The following is a 15837-nucleotide window of genomic DNA, read 5'->3' on the forward strand; positions in this document are numbered from 1 at the left end:
TTGGGGGAGAGGATAATATAAATATACACAGGTGACATTTGACGGGAATTTGATTTTACAATTCTGAAATTCTAATGATCTTCACTATGGAAGCCCATATTTATTCAAAAAAAGAGAACACGAAAGAAAATCCATACTAAACTAAGATTTACAGATGTAAATTGTAACATATTAAAAATGTATGTATAGTGCATTACTCATCATCGATGATACAATTAAACGTTCGCATCATTTGCGGAAGAGTTGATACTATGAACATTTTTAGCGCCGTTACGTTATAATTACAGGTATGGTATATTTATTTCCATTATTAATTAACATTTCACGATCGAATAAATAGGTAGGTTCTTGATTGATTAAAACGGAATTTATACAATTAGCACCTCCTTAAAGTTATTGGAATAAAATGTACTATAATCAAAGTGTATTTTGACAATATAACAATAGTAATCATGTTTCTCGATAATTTATTATGTAGTGACTTGAATAACATGATCAACATTTGTTCACGAAAATTACATACTGAAAAATAGAACGTGAACAAATGTTTATACGAAAATCAATGCGTTCGAATATGATAAAATTTGAAGTGATCAAATAAACAACAAAATACGCGATCGAAGAATATAAATTTCTGAACAAGTACATCGTTTCTTAGACAAAGTTATCGTTACACACTAAGCTTAATCCTTTCTAGATTATACAGATCAATATATCAATGCAATGGCCGCATTAATTTATTAAGCAAGGTAGATCCATCTCAATAATCCATTTAAACATTTTTCTAATATGTACATAATTAACGGAAGAATGTACAATTAAACTGGTCAACGATAAAATATAATACTATGATACGTACTATCATCTTAAAGCATAGTATGATCACATTAATCAGTAAATTATTAAGTGTAAAAAGTATAATTACAATAGTTCATTGCACGGTTTCAGAGCAAGTAGCATTATTTCTTTGTATACATTGATATCTATGTTGAGATATAGAGAGCTCATATATTAACTGATAATATATGAAAAGGTGTATAACTCCCCTTTTGAAAAATTCATAATTTGCCTAAATTGATAATGATATTGATCGATTGTACTAATATATAATTATAATGATTATTTTTTACCGATTTCGAAGTTGAAATAAATTAGAGAGCATTCAGTACGATTAAAAGGATACGAAAAAGAATATTTTGAGTATTATGATATGAAGATATTACACCATTACATGATTGGTCCAATTACGATCAAGCCAATTATGTACACGATTCATTCCGTTTAGTATTCGCAATTATTAGGCCCTATAAGTAGAACTATAACTTCCTTGTTACAAATCCAGGAAGATCTCAACACATTCGCTATTTTACTTCCTTGGAATTTTTTTTAAATGCAACAATATGCTAAATTGAAGTTTACATTACAATGAAATAAAAACTAAACTATTAGAATGTACCAATTTCGTTGAACATTAATATTTCAACTTAGAATAATGCTGGTAGCTGTATGTCTATAGATTCTTAATGTTAAAAGTTGCAAAAAATAGAATCTTTTAATATAGAAAAGATTTGTTTAACATTCTCGTTCATTCAATATAACTGTAAAGGTGTAGAACTATTTATAGAGCAATTCTGTGGGGACTGACATCCTTAGTCTTTATGTACATTGACGCAATCAAGTTCCGTTAATTAAATTTATTTATATTGGTAATAATTTCACCTCTAGTATACTGCAGCTTCGTCTGCAGATATAGCCAACTCTTCGTCGCTCCAATCACTAACTCCGAATCCTGATGAGCCATGAAAACTACGAGATCTCGCGACATTGCTAAAAGCAAAGTAAACGTTTTTCTGTTTTATTATATGTAATGAAAGAATAGAACTTTATACAAGACTTTAACTCAAATTTGCACAAAAAATTGCAATTCTGTATAAATATCTGTACCATTGCCTATAAAAATTGTTTCATAAATTACATTAGCTTTTATCTCGCAAATTTCGGAGCTAGTTCGAAAAAATTGTGCGAAGGTAAAAAATATCTCATTGTCAGTATGTTTCTTTTCTTTTTTAAATCATGCAGATGAAAATAAGGCACTGATTATCTAGCTATATAATGACATTTTCACGAAAATAAGCAACCAGTTTTCGTAGCTGATAGCGCTATGTCATGAATTTCATGAACTTATGCTATGAAGTAATAATGAATGATATGGATTCTCATTACTTTCATGTGTAAGGAAGGTGACACATGATTTTATTATGTGAAACTATGGGTATCCACAATATTCACATATTAATAGTGCATTGACGATGAATTAATGTGAACAACAAACAATACGAACAAGCAGCATTATCGCAATATGGTATTTGAAGAGGCTATTAAAAAATACGACATTTAAGATTACATTTGCTCAAAATATCTAAACCGCAAAATCAAACAAGTCATTTTCGTACTTGCTTGTATCGATGGTCGCTATCATTAGATTATCGATCGCTATCAGTCCTAACAACATATCGAAATAATTACTTTTTATATTAACCGAGAAATAATAATGTTTTCACTTATTTTGTTTAATTCAGTGAACGTAATTGACCTACCTCGGAGAAAAATTGGGGTTCGTGCTTTTCTTAGCCAAACCTGCCTTTCTCCTCCCTTCCATTGCTGCCTTCATCGGATCGTAACTCTTGCGCCTCTTCCAATTCTGCATTTCAACCTCCCTTGTATTTGGCGCTGCAGGTTTCTTCGTTTCTTTTGATTTTGCCTTAGATGTCTGTCGCATGAAATGTTTATAAAAGTATGGTTTCTCCAAGTACATAAATAAAGTTCTCAAAAACAAATACGTACAGCAGTATTTGTGGTTTTATTTGATCTCATGCTGAAACGACCGGAATCCGTTCTACTAATGCTTGTGGCAGATTCAGATTTCCTAGTACTCTGTGTAATTGGTTTATTCTTATTTACGTTCGTCGGTAGTTTCGTTGGTTGCGAATCCAATCTTGCTCTGCGTAAGCTGAAGGCTCGATTATACTTGGTGTTCGATATAGCACTCTGAGCGTTAGGATGACGATCGTCGCTACTTTCCGTATCGCTAGGTTGACGAATTGATTTCGACATATTTTTATGTAAGCTATGACTAGTATCTTCGTCGCTATCATTATCTGAGTCTACTAAGGGCGATCGACACACTGTTATACGAGCCGATATAGCCGATACTACGTTTTGAGTTGTTTGCAAATAATACGATGTTTCCATGTCACTGTCGCTTTCCAATTGCGGACTGCACGGTGGAGGTATTTGATTGTCGTTCTGAGCAATATTTAATTCGTTGTCAGACCACTCGTTCGCTAGCGAAAGAGTCCCACCCGTCCCATGAAAACTTGCTGAGCGTAATACAGAATTGTCATGATTCCCTCCACTATCTTCTGTACTGTGATGTTTTTTCGAATTGTCTATCAATTTCTTTCTACCTTCGGCAGCTGCTTTCATCGGATCATAACTTTTCCTTCTCTTCCAATTTTGGAATTCTACTTCTTTCGACGTTAACGTTGAATTGCTTCTACCAGAGTTTTTTTGATCTTTAATTACTTTTTGCGCAGGTCGTTGTACGACAGGTGCATGATGAGTTGACTTCGGAGCTCTCATACTAAACCTTGTACTATCAGTTCTTGATATTGATACAGCTCTTTGTTTCGCAGGCTCCAGTTTTTTCGTCGTTTCTTTACTATGTGCATTCACGTTACCGGCCCGAGATCGGTGATAGGTTTGTTGCTTGTTTGAAGGTACCGACTTTACTTCACTTTGTGCCCTTCTTCGTCTTTCTTCAGGTGTCGTATTCGGAGTCGTGTCAGATTCACAATTCAATCTATACGATACATAAAACAATGAATCGTGCATTGGTTATTCAAGCTTATTAGTTGCACTGAATATATTTTACGTACCTAGCCCTCCTTATACTAAAGGCTCGATTTAATTTAATCCCGGAAGAAGCTGAACCTAGTGAGCATTTTGCTTGCTGTTCACCAGTTTCACTGCTGCTATCAGAAACGGCGAGATACCTTTCCCTAGACGATGCTCTATCGATATCGCTGCTATTGAAACTACTACGTCGCGATGAATGGCTTTGCGGTTTTACACTTCTAATGTTTGCATTACTACATGATCTTTGGATGGTTAAATTAGGCTTAATATTCGGACTATTTTGAAGGACACTATCCGCCGTCGTACTAAGACCAACACTTCCTTCATGGTAACTTGCAGTGCTATTAGATTTCCTTAACATGTACGGGCTATGAAAAAAAGAATTCTTTATATTAAATAAAGGATTCACTAATAATTTAATTAATTATTTATACCTGTTTTCGACGCAAGTAAAATAGCCAATATTTTTGGCTTGCGGAGAACACTTGGCCAAACGTTTAGTTCTTTCCAACACCGGTGAATTAACGATTTGGCTGACCGTCTTACGAGTTACGATTGGACTGGTTGTTAATTTTGGTGTGGATGGTCTTAAACGACTTAAAACTGGACTATTGGGATATCTGACTTCATCGTCTTGGCAATATTTAGAATTACTTCTCCTGGACGTATTACCTTCTGCCACGTCAGGTATATAGTTTCTCCTACATTAAACAATCAAATTACGACAATTGTGCAATTTACATTTTTGTACGTAGAAGTGATCTATTTACCTGTCCAAGGAACTACTTCGTTTTCCTAAATGAAGGGAAGTAAAATCTTTGGACGGACTACTTAATTCTGCATTTGCATCCTCAGTCTTTGATTTATTTGAACTTAAATATTTTCGAATACTCCTTCTGTTCTCGTTGCTGTTAGCTCTCCTAAAAAGGGATTCCGATAAACTTCCTCTTCTTGCCAAAGCACTATGGACCGGTGTTCTTTGCGAACTTTGCGGAGGCGTGTTGTAACTATTACTAGTATCGTCATCTGACTCTCCACCAGAATCAATGTTCATGTCTTGGTTCGTAATTAAACCGATTCTTTCTTTTATCCGTATATACGATTCTGTATCTACGATTTTGCTCTCGTACTCCTAAAAATATTTATCGTTACATACATGCATGTTAACTATGTACTATATATGATAAATGTATCGTACATTACGATTGCGAGCTAGTCTTTGCGATTTGCTGTGAATCGGAGACGGTATTTTGGAAGGACTCAATGGAGGAGTACGACCGGTTGGCCCACCGATCGCTGGCGGAAGAGAATTATGTTCCACGATCTGAGAGGCCCATTCTGATATCCATGTGCTATTATCCCTTGAAGTGCACATCTTAAAACTATGAATACATGCTTCGCTACTATCTTCTTCGGTTAAAACGCCCACGCTAAATATTTTGTCGATGTCCATTCTTGCTTTCTCTTCGTCAGTGTAATCTTTGTGAATAGTATAGGTTCCTGCTTCGCTAACCGCACCGTCCGATTCTGTATCGACGTTGCTGACATTAAAAACTTCTATATTTGTTTCACCCGATTCATTTGGATTTAGTTCCATCGTATAACTGACGCTAGACAAGTTGCGTTCTTTCGTATGCGTGGATTTACTTCGAACGTAATTGATATTAGACACTTTTTCAGATCCATTGTCAGATGAATGTTCGTACTCATCTTCTTGATCTATGTTCTTCGTGTATAACTTTTCTTCATCGTCGTCACAATTGTTTAGTTGTACTTTACTTAAATCGTTTATAGTAGAAGATTTCGGTGACGACCAACAAGATGGAGTATTTTTCTCCGTACACCCAAGTTCTAAAGAGAGATTCTTATATGGAAGTCTTGCTTGTTTTGAATGTTCAAAGGATTTACTCATCGCATCTTGCTTGGTATGAAAATTTGATACTTTCACGTCAGACTCAGATTTTTTCAAAACGTTTAATGGTTTTAGAAATGATTTTGAACCTGCAGACATAAAATATTACAACTATAAAGACAGGTTTTAATTGTTCAATTAGATTAATTAAAATTTTCCAGTTGGCAAATAAATGTTTTACTGTCAGTCATATCAAAATCATTACTGCTAGCAACCTACATACTGTGAATATATTCAAGATACTTGAGTAGAATATTAAAAAGCATAGTGGAGATGACTCCATCATGACTCATGCCTCACACATATAGTCTTCCATTATATGCATACAATTTATACTTGAAAAGGAATTGATGATGAAGAAAAATTACCTAGTTGTTTTAATTTCTCTGATAACTGATCTGTTTTTCGTTTGGTATCATCCTCGCTACTAAAGTAGCCTTCCGAATGTGTACCAGAAACTTTTTGCTTCTGCATTAAGCTTGAAGAAACCGGAACATTTGGTTTTGTGTTTACTTCTACCTGAAAATTGTTTTTCAACTTTATCTTTACAATGTTACCCTGCATATCAGATTACGTCCTATGTATATATAAAGTTCCTACAGATACTTACTTTCGATGTAGATAAATTTCTTTTATGCCTAGCATTATATCTTTCGAACAAATTTTGATATTTAGTCGTGTCAACTTCCTTGGTACCAAAATCAATTGTGAAAGCTAAGGGAGCCTGAGACGGGTAACCATCAGTGGAATTCTCCGATGCCATTCCTGGTTGTTCAGCCTTGCGATCATTCTTTGACATTTCCTCGCTTTCTAAGGATTCTTTCTCTTTATCTTCGTCACTCTTCTCCTCTTCCTCGTTCGCAGACGCTCGATTGTTTTCCGAATTCTCTTCGTATTGTTGAGAGTTCTCGAACTGTGCGTATATAATAGTGTCATCACGGTTCCCGCTGCCGATGCTTATGCTTTTAAGGGACGACAATGAATCCTCGATCTCCTCAATATTTTCGTTGTGTTTTCGAATACCGTCATTGAACTCTGTCGAATTATTCACCGAAAGTTGCGTGTCAATCTCTTTCGATGTGCTCTTTTCTACTTCCATATTCACAGCCATTGAACATTCCAATTTTAAACATCCGTAATTAAAATTAGACCACGTTCACTACAACACTACTGTCTATTACAATTAATTCGCAAAAGCCACTCCTATAATTACATCTCACCCGCTTTGCTGTAACGTCATATAAAATCCAATATAGTACAAAATTTCTCTGACACATCCGCACAGGTGCGTTAAACACACTATACGTACGGCAACGTACGGTACGCCGTTGACATTCATGATTACCAATGCGTGTGGGGAAATGTTACCAAAGTATAAATTTCAATTAAACGATGAATGAATTGGAAACAAAGAAGAAAAGACAGGAGGAGAATTTCCCTCGTCAATGCGAAACGGTGTGCGAAATAATAATGCATGAAAATCGTAAAAAGACCATATCGCATAGATGCAAATTGGAAGTAGCGGCAGTCTTAAAATTAGACGAGTATATAAAAAGATATGAACGAAAATTCGGTGAAATATCGTCGTTATCAACTTTATCTCGGGAACAGTCAAAATTGTTGAGTCTCGTGCGTAAATTGAAGGAAGTAATCGAAAAAGAAGAACTTGATAAACAGCAAGGTAAAATATTTTTAATATTCTATTAAAACATTTATTCACTTCGCTATTTTATAGCATTTGAATTGCTTAAAACGTCTAATGAAGCGATAAAGAAAACTATTTCTACGTTTCAAGAGTCAATGCAAATGTGTAAAGAAAACATGAGAACAGAATTCGCAAAAGTCGAATGTTTAAGTACGAATCGACTTTTAAGTATTAATTATACATGTATATAACTCACCTACAAGTAAACATTTTAGAAGTACTGTAGAAAATTATTTATTTAAAACATACATTTTAAGGCAAGCTATAAGAGAAACGATGATACAGTCTTGTGACTTTTAGTAGACTTTAAAATATCTTCACTTGCTCTACGTTTAAAGGAATTTATACTAGAATTACTTGTATCATCTTTTCTCGTTACATCAGTTCGTATAATGGAATTCATTTCCCATTGCAAACTTTCAGCCACATGAAAATCGCAATGTTCTTGATATTTTGCTACAGGTATAATTTGATAACATTTGAAACATTTTTTGGAAGGGACTTCAGCTGAGTTAGGCGAAGTTCTTTTTACCAAAAAATTAGAGATATCGTTATTCTTCTTTCTTTTCGAAGTACTTGTTTTCGGTTTACTCTTTCCCTTCTGCATTCTCAATGTCACTTCTTTCTTATTGTCTTTTTTACTTTGTGCCTTCATGTACAATTTTGCTTCCTCTTGCAAAACTACAGGCAATAGAGCAACTACATTCGGGTCAATATTATTGAGATCAGGAAATATCTCTTGTAATTTGACAATACTCTGCGCATTCATTATTTCGTTACATGTACTTGAAGATGCAGGTCTTTCTTCAATTTCAATATTTGTGTCATTTGTTTCTACATTCCTATCTAATTCTTTGTCTTCTATGTCGTTTTCATTCAAGTCCTTGCTTTCGACATTTACTTCAATTACTTCAGTATCATTCATCCATGTATCTTTTGATTTATCATCTTTCTGGTTAAAAGCATTCATAAAAAATGATTCCTTAAAATCACTTTGTTCGAAGGAATCGTTCAGAGGACTATTTACTATCTTTTCAAATTGTTTCCTCTTGTTGCGTTTGTTCATCGAATTGATCAACTTGTTTAATCGCCTGGAAGTAGGTGACCAATCTGTCTCCGAATTAGGAACTTGTTCACTTAGCTGCATATTAATTACAGAATTCTGTTCAGTCTCTGATTTACTCGTCGAAGCGCTATTTACATCATCAGTATTAACTTCAGTACTTTCTAGATTCTTCGTCACTGTATGTGTAACTGTCTTCGAATGTTCTACATCGTTCGACTTAAAAAAGTTCCTGAAATTTTCGCTACCTTTGGCTGGGACAAATTTACCAGCTGATATGCCCAAATATGCGATAGGACAGTCGGTCGATTTAGATACAATCTCCACGCAGCGATTTGCCATCATTTCCGGTTTATATGAATTTAAAGTATACGAGCGTGATTGAGACACAGTAGTCTTATTCTGATAGTAATGATAACAGACTACTACTAAGGTTGCGCGACGTTCATTTTCCGTACGATCCTTTTCAAGACGTTCGCAAACTTCTGCCGACAACTCACCAGCCCAATGTCTTAACTATAAAAAAGATTATTTTATACATTGCTACAATTATTATTTAAGCAAAGATTACTGTCATTTTACCACGTCTGATGAAGTAATAGCTTGTCTTCCAGGGAACTTTTTACACGCTCCAATTGATTTTGACACAAGTCGCGTAGTAACGGGCTCGTTATCTATTCCACGAGCAATATTATACAACCATAATCTAAAAATTTCAACGTGATTTAATTTCTTAAAGTAATGTCTTCTTATAAATTATGGGAACTTTCAACGTACCCCGTTTTTTCGTCAAAACGTTTTTGCAAATATTGCAATGAGTATTGCAATAAGTCACCCATAACATTACAATTGAGAGATTCAACAACAATATCACCAAACTTTCCTCCGAGATTCCTGACTTTCTTCACAGGTAACGACGAATACAATATTGATACTTCGTTCGGAGGTAATATAGTTTGTCTGTTTGGTTTATGTAATCCGCATGCCAATTTGGCCAATATCTTATTCTGTGAAATGCCAGCGGAGCATCTAAATCCTGTTTTATCGAATATGTCAGCCCTTATCTCCTCAACTATTAGCCCTGCTACGGCAAGTTTCTGAACTTGAACATCTTGCAATTCTTCGAATATGTTTTTTATCCACGTCCTTGTGCCTTTGCTTCTTTCTTCTAAAGACATACAACTTTCTTATGTAATAAATTTATTTGCAAATGTAAGAGTTCATAATTGAGTTCTTTACCTTCGTCATTACTTCCAATTTCGGAATATCCAACAATAAATGTGTTGGACAACTGCGTTAATAAACATCCAGAGGAAATGAGATTTGCAGACATTCTTTTCTCAACTATGTCAGTAATATCTAAATATGCTTCATCCACACTAGCGCGTTCTATTATATTACAATGTTTCCTTATCACCTCAATAACATCACGACCTGCACTTCTATACCTGCATGGGCGTTTATAATTTCTTTAAAATTATTCAACGCTCGAAATGATTTATTCATTGATCATTTTAATGTACCTTGATGTATCAGCTTTTCCACGAAGGCAAGGCACGCTAGCTAGAAGAAGATCTGGGCATTTTTTCTTTGCTTCTTCACCTCTCATGTGCCTCGTAACACCGTATTCTCTTGCTTCGTAGTTGACTGCAATGATTCTATTAAAAGATTTTTGTCAACTTTAATTGGTATATGAATTTAGAATTACATATATGATTGTGATTTGTATCAAATGCATTAGCTTACCCTCCTAATTGCCATTGATTGTATTGCACAACAGCAAGTGGTTTGCCAGCATATTCTGGTTTAAGTTTTGTTTCGACTTGGCAAAAGAAGCAATCCATGTCGATTAGAACCACTATTCTGTTATTATTTGACGCAGTCATTTCCAAAATCTTGTTAAAGTAAAAGGTGTGATAGTATAAGAGGGTTAATCAATTAAAAACACTTTAATTCACAGTTTACTCCTTCATCGATAAACGATTTGTCAGACATCTTACGATTTATGAATAAAACGTAATGAAATTTGTAATATCCATTGTACATAATTAAGTACATGGGAACGATAATAACTGTAAAATACGAATTAATAAGTAATTTAAACCACTCAACTTATATTACATTATAACTAGATTGTGTTCCTAAACTTATCCTCTATCGTAAAAATTGGCTATAATTTGCAACCGTCTTCAATCACTATTTATTACTAGTCAGACAAAACGTTAATTCGATCAAATTATAATTGTATGGCTTATTCTATAATTAATACTTGTTGATGACAATTTGGAATTACATATTTTTCTAGTCTTTTCAGGCGCTAGTGCAACCAAAATTTATTATGTTGCATGCATCAAGCATTACATTTACGAACATAAAATACACATATAGACATGTGTAACATATGAAGAATTATTGAAAATTCCGATTACAGATGCCTGTCAAGTTTCGGAACGCGACAATTGCTGCAAATACGCGTTTCTTCGCAAAGTTATAGATATTCATTGTTTTATTTACACGCTACCCTTACGTGCTATCGAGCAGCAACAGCTCTGTGACAATGCCAAGTAAAAAGAAAAAATATAATGCACGTTTTCCAGCAGTGAGTATTATTAAAATACTCTTGTACAGTTCGCAAAGATTTCTCAATTGAAAAATACTAAACATTAGCTGTATTGTACACCCTCGTAATCTTTACGAAAATGATGAAATTTAATCATTCTTAAGTCGCAATGAAACATGAAATCGACGAAAATAATTGTACACAATTTATTCAGTTATTATGTACATCTGTAACCTATTCTTATTTTCAATACGTTTAGGGCAGAATAAAAAAGATTATGCAAACCGACGAAGAAGTTGGGAAAGTTGCACAAGCGGTGCCGATTATAATTTATATCCTTTTCAAATGACAGCATGATGATATTATTTTTTAAATCTTATTTATCTATTTCATAAATATCGAATTACGTTCCTTAACTGTTTGTATACCTAGAACATTAGAGCTGTTTGTACATTCCTTACTTACGAAAGCAATGGAAATAACATGTGCCAAAAATGCCAAGACACTGAGTCCATCTCATATGTAAGTCAGTTCTCAAGCATGTTTATATATTAGGTTTTGACATACTTTATTGGATCATATATTTCTATTTAGGAAGCAGTGTATTTTGTCAGAAAGTCGGTTTGACTTTCTGAAAGATTTAGTCAAATCTCTACCAGATGTGTCAGGTCCTGATGAGGATGTACCTACGCCACCATTGACACCTGCTCCAATAAATACAAATATCCCAAACGTATCTATAATGCGTTATCCATCAGAGTAAGTATTAAATGTGTTATTCTGTATTTGAGAATCTTGATTATGTTATATGTTACAGAATTCCAAAACAACAAACGATGAACGAGGTGAATGTAAAAGAGGAAAGTGTAAAAGACAATGGTGGAGCAGGAATATGTAATTCAACCGCTGTTAATGAAATGACGACGGTGCCTCAGGTTCCAAAGTTTCAAATTTCTGTGCCACCATCATTTCAAATTAGTCAACCAAACTTTTATACGGAAGTTAATCCTATGAACTTGAGTACAAATACGCCGGGTGTAAATACGAACAATCAACCAACGTCAAATTTTGCTCATACTGCCAATCTAGACGAAGATTATGATACATAGTTAGTTTTCGTCGACTAATATTTAGACGTACGAATTTATATGTAAAACAGTAGTACAAGTGTTTAAACTAAAATGTTGTCACAAAGTTTCTGTTCAGACTGTTTGATATATCAAACGTAGTTGTCTGTTACTACGAGCAATTTACGATTACTTGGATAATTTAGTTACTTATGTCTCGGCTATTATGAATTGTTTTTATATTTTTATATTTGTAGTGTCGCAGTACAGGTTTTTTCAGGCTGGTTAAAGAATTATGTTTGATACTTAAAAGTACTTCGTATTGCTGTACTCAAAGGCACACATATTTGTTCTCTTCTTATTGGATCGATCTATATTCACGATTTAAAATAAATGTGAATATGAGGATCCACGGAATTGTTGTGTGCTTCAAATCGTAAGATACGATTTTAATTTATAAGCGATGTATTTACCTAGAGTTTACTATATTTATGATTGTACATTGCATATTGACGTTTTAACTATTAAGGATGACGTAGTTTAGATTATGTTTTGTAATAAACAAATATTTTTGCAACTTACATATATTAATATTCACGCAATGTCAACAAGCAGTGAGCTCTACGATTAAGATATCTTTAATTGCGAACGACTTTTATAAAGAATAATTAATGTTTATTTAAAATTACGTTTAATGCTTTGACATGTGTATATAAATAATGCACATAATATTTTCTTAGTACATTATGATAAATAATTGTAAAAATTGTTTATAAGAAATACATTATACTATTTTGACAGTCCTACGTATTCTTTCCATTTCTCGTTTCCGTTGGGCATGTCCTGATCTACATGGACCTGATTGCATGATTTTGCATGATTGTTGCACCCTCGCCACCCCGTTACGTATTTCGGCATTACCGCTATAATGCGTCCTTTAGGTCTATGAGCCCATCATGAGGAGCCGATTTTTTACTCATTAGTTATCACCTCTAACGCTGTACGTCCGTACCGTACCCATATTTCGAGGGGAGTAATGGTAGTGAGAGAGAGATTTCCGCATTATCTTGATCAAAAAGTATGCACATACGTTCTCATTCTCATTCTCACCCCATTTACATACCATTACTCCCCACAAAATACGAGTACGGTTTGGACTCTCGCCGTCAGAGGCAGTAGCTTATGACAATCAAAAATCACGGCTCATATAGAGAATCTCCCTCCTCATCTTTGGTTGGTTGTCTCTGGTTGAAAGCTCGAGCTCGGAAAAGCTTTTCGTCCATCATTTAGCACACTTCAAGTGAGAAGATACATTCTTACTCACACAATGTATGCAGTATATTATTTGCAAGTAATTTTCATCAATTCCGAACGTTAAGTTCATAATTATTATAATTATTCATGAGAGTTTGACGAGGAATTCAAAAGTAATAAATTGAAACAAGTTCCGTGAACCACTCGAGTGAGATCTATATAATGCCTACATGCATTGTTTAATATCAACAATCTTTCCACAAAAATTTGAAGTTTGATCAGCTATCGTGCTTTTTTACGACAGACTTCGGAGAAATGTGGTTGTGCTGAAATCTGAATCCCTTAGGTAATAAAATAATTAATATTTTTCCTATTTAGCAGAACCTTTGACCTGATGATTCATGTCACACATTTTTTCTTTTATTGTGAAGTGTATTCGTTCTTTGCTCCTTACTCATTGTCCCATAACGTTTCGAATAAATATTTTCCAGTATCTCGAGTACCATGCATTTCAGTTTTGCCTGCATTTACAGAATCCAATCAGCTTGATTCATAGTATTATTTACAAGTACTTTAACCCTTTGCCTTATTGTTTGTCGACTACGATAGCATCAAATTTTTACGAATTGCTGTGTTGTTATTAGAAAACTTCCGTTGCTACGTGTTGTTCTAATATGATTTGAAATAAACAGCATGCAATTATCAATCGTTAACATGTAATTTTTTAATCCCTGGTTCAATACGCTCTGACACTTAATGTACCTCGTTTGTGTAATATGAATAACCGAAATAATCAGATGCAAAGTTAAGCAGTGACTATTTTTTTTTGTTTTATTTTTGTAGCTACTTGCTTAGTGTAGACTCGAGTATATAGCATACGTATTTGCTTATTAGGTGCGTTGGAACATAGGTAGTGCCGCTGTTCGCCTCTTCAAGTACAGGTATCTGTATGATGTTTTCATCAGGTCTCAGCTGCAATCTATCCTTCCCCAGTTGCCTGGGCCATTCGCAGGACAACGAAGAATTGTTACCAAAAATGGCCAGAGAGCCAATAATTCTTAATGTTTACGATATGGTAAGAATACTGATTTCTCTCCTTTCTTTCTCCGTTCTTGTTCATGTACCTTTTAAATAAGACACTTATTTGTTCCAGTATTGGATAAATGAGTACACTACACCGATTGGATTGGGTGTATTTCATTCAGGAGTTGAAATTTATGGAACAGGTACGATCGTAAAAAATTGTTACAAATTGCTTTAAAAAGGATCATCAATAAATGATATTATTCTTTCATAGAATACGCGTATGGAGGGCATTCAAAACCGATCTCTGGAATTTTTGAGATAACACCAAGAGTTGCCGAGGAGTTAGGGGAGCAGTTTAGGTATAGGCAATCAGTACACATTGGATATACAGATTTCACGGAAGAAGATGTATGCAGAATTGTTGCCGAATTAGGAAAAGATTTTAGGGGCGATCGTTACCATTTAATGAACAAGAATTGCAACCATTTTAGTAGTCAACTTACCATGGTATGTACTCTAAATATATACACATTACCGTTCTACATCGTATGATGTATATTTTTAACAGGACTTATATTACAGATTTTATGTGGTCAAGAAATCCCAGGGTGGGTAAATCGCCTCGCGTATTTCAGTTCTTGTGTACCATTCCTTCAACGTTGCCTACCGAAAGAGTGGTTGACACCTGACGCGCTGCAATACTCGTTGATTCAAGCCAGTCACGAAAGTACACCAACAGAAAGTACGTCTTCCGACACTTCATTGTAACATTCGGCCAATCTGACGAAACGGGGAGAGTACGAATGTGAATACGGACGGAGTTACGGATTAGATTGTCGTAGGAGATACACCTTTTAGAGAGTTTACGCGCAAAGGAAGTTTATCATGACATTAAACTACGTATATCGCCAGGATCGCGAGGAATCCGAGAAACAAAACCGTCAAAACGAGGTACAAATTTAAATAAATTGTACTCCCGAATTCCATTGGTGATTTAATCATACTGGAAAAATGCCTTTCTTGCAACGTGTCGTTTCCTCAATTTTGGACGGCAGTATAAAATGTCGTGAGTTCTCTATTGTATTACGCAGTTAAAATCGACGAGTAAATACGTAAATTAAAATAGAAGATAATTTCGTATAAATCAAAGGTGTGAAGAGACTGGAATGTAATTTATTTAGCGGTCACAAAAAAATATCTTTGTAAGGATTTATTTACCTATAATCATTTCCGTTTTCGATTGTATTCGCGGGAATTAGTATTTATATTTAAATTATTCACGATATTCATTCAATCTCGATTTTCAATGCGTTCGTTAAAGCTGGTTAGCTT

General features: G+C 34.5%; 5 protein-coding genes across 11 annotated transcripts; 3 read left to right on the top strand and 2 right to left on the bottom strand.

The window, feature by feature from the left end:
- Window positions 1-80: 80 nt before the first annotated feature.
- LOC108623056 (uncharacterized) lies at window positions 81-7114 on the bottom strand. 3 transcript variants are annotated; one of them, XM_018021325.2, is made up of 10 exons: window positions 6441-7114; window positions 6199-6367; window positions 5117-5919; window positions 4689-5050; window positions 4353-4619; window positions 3939-4286; window positions 2845-3862; window positions 2598-2770; window positions 2454-2502; window positions 1739-1827 (listed from the first exon to the last, which is right to left on the bottom strand). In XM_018021325.2, exons 1-9 carry the CDS (start codon window positions 6939-6941, stop codon window positions 2484-2486), a joined length of 3660 nt encoding a protein of 1219 aa, XP_017876814.1. In that variant the 5' UTR covers window positions 6942-7114; the 3' UTR covers window positions 1739-1827; window positions 2454-2483. The 3 variants fall into 3 exon arrangements, with proteins under 3 accessions (XP_017876811.1, XP_017876812.1, XP_017876814.1); XM_018021322.2 differs by lacking the exon at window positions 2454-2502 and having other exon boundaries at window positions 81-1827; window positions 6441-7113; XM_018021323.2 differs by lacking the exon at window positions 2454-2502 and having other exon boundaries at window positions 1722-1827; window positions 6199-6349; window positions 6441-7113.
- A 100-nt stretch (window positions 7115-7214) lies between these two features.
- Window positions 7215-7755, top strand: LOC113464084 (uncharacterized). Its single transcript, XM_026811984.1, has 2 exons — window positions 7215-7511; window positions 7566-7755. Exons 1-2 carry the CDS (start codon window positions 7223-7225, stop codon window positions 7724-7726), a joined length of 450 nt encoding a protein of 149 aa, XP_026667785.1. The 5' UTR covers window positions 7215-7222; the 3' UTR covers window positions 7727-7755.
- Window positions 7754-10693, bottom strand: DNApol-eta (DNA polymerase eta). Of its 2 annotated transcripts, none has more exons than XM_018021326.2 (6): window positions 10345-10693; window positions 10122-10256; window positions 9838-10046; window positions 9376-9766; window positions 9181-9304; window positions 7754-9114 (listed from the first exon to the last, which is right to left on the bottom strand). In XM_018021326.2, the coding sequence occupies exons 1-6, from the start codon at window positions 10482-10484 to the stop codon at window positions 7798-7800; spliced, it is 2316 nt and encodes a 771-aa protein (XP_017876815.1). In that variant the 5' UTR covers window positions 10485-10693; the 3' UTR covers window positions 7754-7797. The 2 variants fall into 2 exon arrangements, with proteins under 2 accessions (XP_017876815.1, XP_017876816.1); XM_018021327.2 differs by having other exon boundaries at window positions 10122-10245; window positions 10345-10436.
- Window positions 10694-11028: 335 nt separating this feature from the next.
- NC2alpha (negative cofactor 2 alpha) lies at window positions 11029-13028 on the top strand. Its single transcript, XM_018021328.2, has 5 exons — window positions 11029-11197; window positions 11418-11490; window positions 11587-11680; window positions 11753-11917; window positions 11976-13028. The coding sequence occupies exons 1-5, from the start codon at window positions 11156-11158 to the stop codon at window positions 12265-12267; spliced, it is 666 nt and encodes a 221-aa protein (XP_017876817.1). The 5' UTR covers window positions 11029-11155; the 3' UTR covers window positions 12268-13028.
- Window positions 13029-13425: 397 nt separating this feature from the next.
- On the top strand, window positions 13426-15628 carry LOC108623060 (deubiquitinase DESI2). 4 transcript variants are annotated; one of them, XM_026811980.1, is made up of 6 exons: window positions 13466-13525; window positions 13784-13825; window positions 14374-14554; window positions 14633-14705; window positions 14777-15012; window positions 15088-15628. In XM_026811980.1, exons 3-6 carry the CDS (start codon window positions 14429-14431, stop codon window positions 15271-15273), a joined length of 621 nt encoding a protein of 206 aa, XP_026667781.1. In that variant the 5' UTR covers window positions 13466-13525; window positions 13784-13825; window positions 14374-14428; the 3' UTR covers window positions 15274-15628. The 4 variants fall into 4 exon arrangements, with proteins under 4 accessions (XP_026667780.1, XP_017876820.1, XP_026667781.1 ...); XM_026811979.1 differs by having other exon boundaries at window positions 13426-13825; XM_018021331.2 differs by having other exon boundaries at window positions 13429-13825; window positions 14445-14554.
- Window positions 15629-15837: the final 209 nt, after the last annotated feature.

The sequence above is a fragment of the Ceratina calcarata genome, unplaced genomic scaffold, assembly GCF_001652005.2.
Source record: "Ceratina calcarata isolate Rehan_Ccalc_2016 unplaced genomic scaffold, ASM165200v1 scaffold250.2, whole genome shotgun sequence".
In the NCBI taxonomy this organism is placed as follows: domain Eukaryota; kingdom Metazoa; phylum Arthropoda; class Insecta; order Hymenoptera; family Apidae; genus Ceratina; species Ceratina calcarata.

Excerpts from the sequence above, each read along its gene's own strand:
- LOC108623056 (XM_018021322.2), bottom strand. The coding sequence starts at position 6,941 with ATGGCTGTGAATATGGAAGTAGAAAAGAGCACATCGAAAGAGATTGAC. Across the intron at positions 6,368-6,440 it reads GAAATTTATCTACATCGAAA|TTGAAAAACAATTTTCAGGT; the intron begins GTAAGTATCTGT and ends GTAAAGATAAAG. Across the intron at positions 5,920-6,198 it reads AGAGAAATTAAAACAACTAG|GTTCAAAATCATTTCTAAAA; the intron begins GTAATTTTTCTT and ends TTATGTCTGCAG.
- LOC113464084 (XM_026811984.1), top strand. The coding sequence starts at position 7,223 with ATGAATGAATTGGAAACAAAGAAGAAAAGACAGGAGGAGAATTTCCCT. Across the intron at positions 7,512-7,565 it reads AGAACTTGATAAACAGCAAG|CATTTGAATTGCTTAAAACG; the intron begins GTAAAATATTTT and ends GCTATTTTATAG.
- DNApol-eta (XM_018021326.2), bottom strand. The coding sequence starts at position 10,484 with ATGACTGCGTCAAATAATAACAGAATAGTGGTTCTAATCGACATGGAT. Across the intron at positions 10,047-10,121 it reads GGAAAAGCTGATACATCAAG|GTATAGAAGTGCAGGTCGTG; the intron begins GTACATTAAAAT and ends ACGCCCATGCAG. Across the intron at positions 9,305-9,375 it reads CGTTTTGACGAAAAAACGGG|ATTATGGTTGTATAATATTG; the intron begins GTACGTTGAAAG and ends TGAAATTTTTAG.
- NC2alpha (XM_018021328.2), top strand. The coding sequence starts at position 11,156 with ATGCCAAGTAAAAAGAAAAAATATAATGCACGTTTTCCAGCA. Across the intron at positions 11,491-11,586 it reads AGCGGTGCCGATTATAATTT|CTAGAACATTAGAGCTGTTT; the intron begins ATATCCTTTTCA and ends CTGTTTGTATAC. Across the intron at positions 11,681-11,752 it reads ACACTGAGTCCATCTCATAT|GAAGCAGTGTATTTTGTCAG; the intron begins GTAAGTCAGTTC and ends ATTTCTATTTAG.
- LOC108623060 (XM_026811979.1), top strand. The coding sequence starts at position 14,429 with ATGATGTTTTCATCAGGTCTCAGCTGCAATCTATCCTTCCCCAGTTGC. Across the intron at positions 14,555-14,632 it reads TTCTTAATGTTTACGATATG|TATTGGATAAATGAGTACAC; the intron begins GTAAGAATACTG and ends TATTTGTTCCAG. Across the intron at positions 15,013-15,087 it reads TTAGTAGTCAACTTACCATG|ATTTTATGTGGTCAAGAAAT; the intron begins GTATGTACTCTA and ends CTTATATTACAG.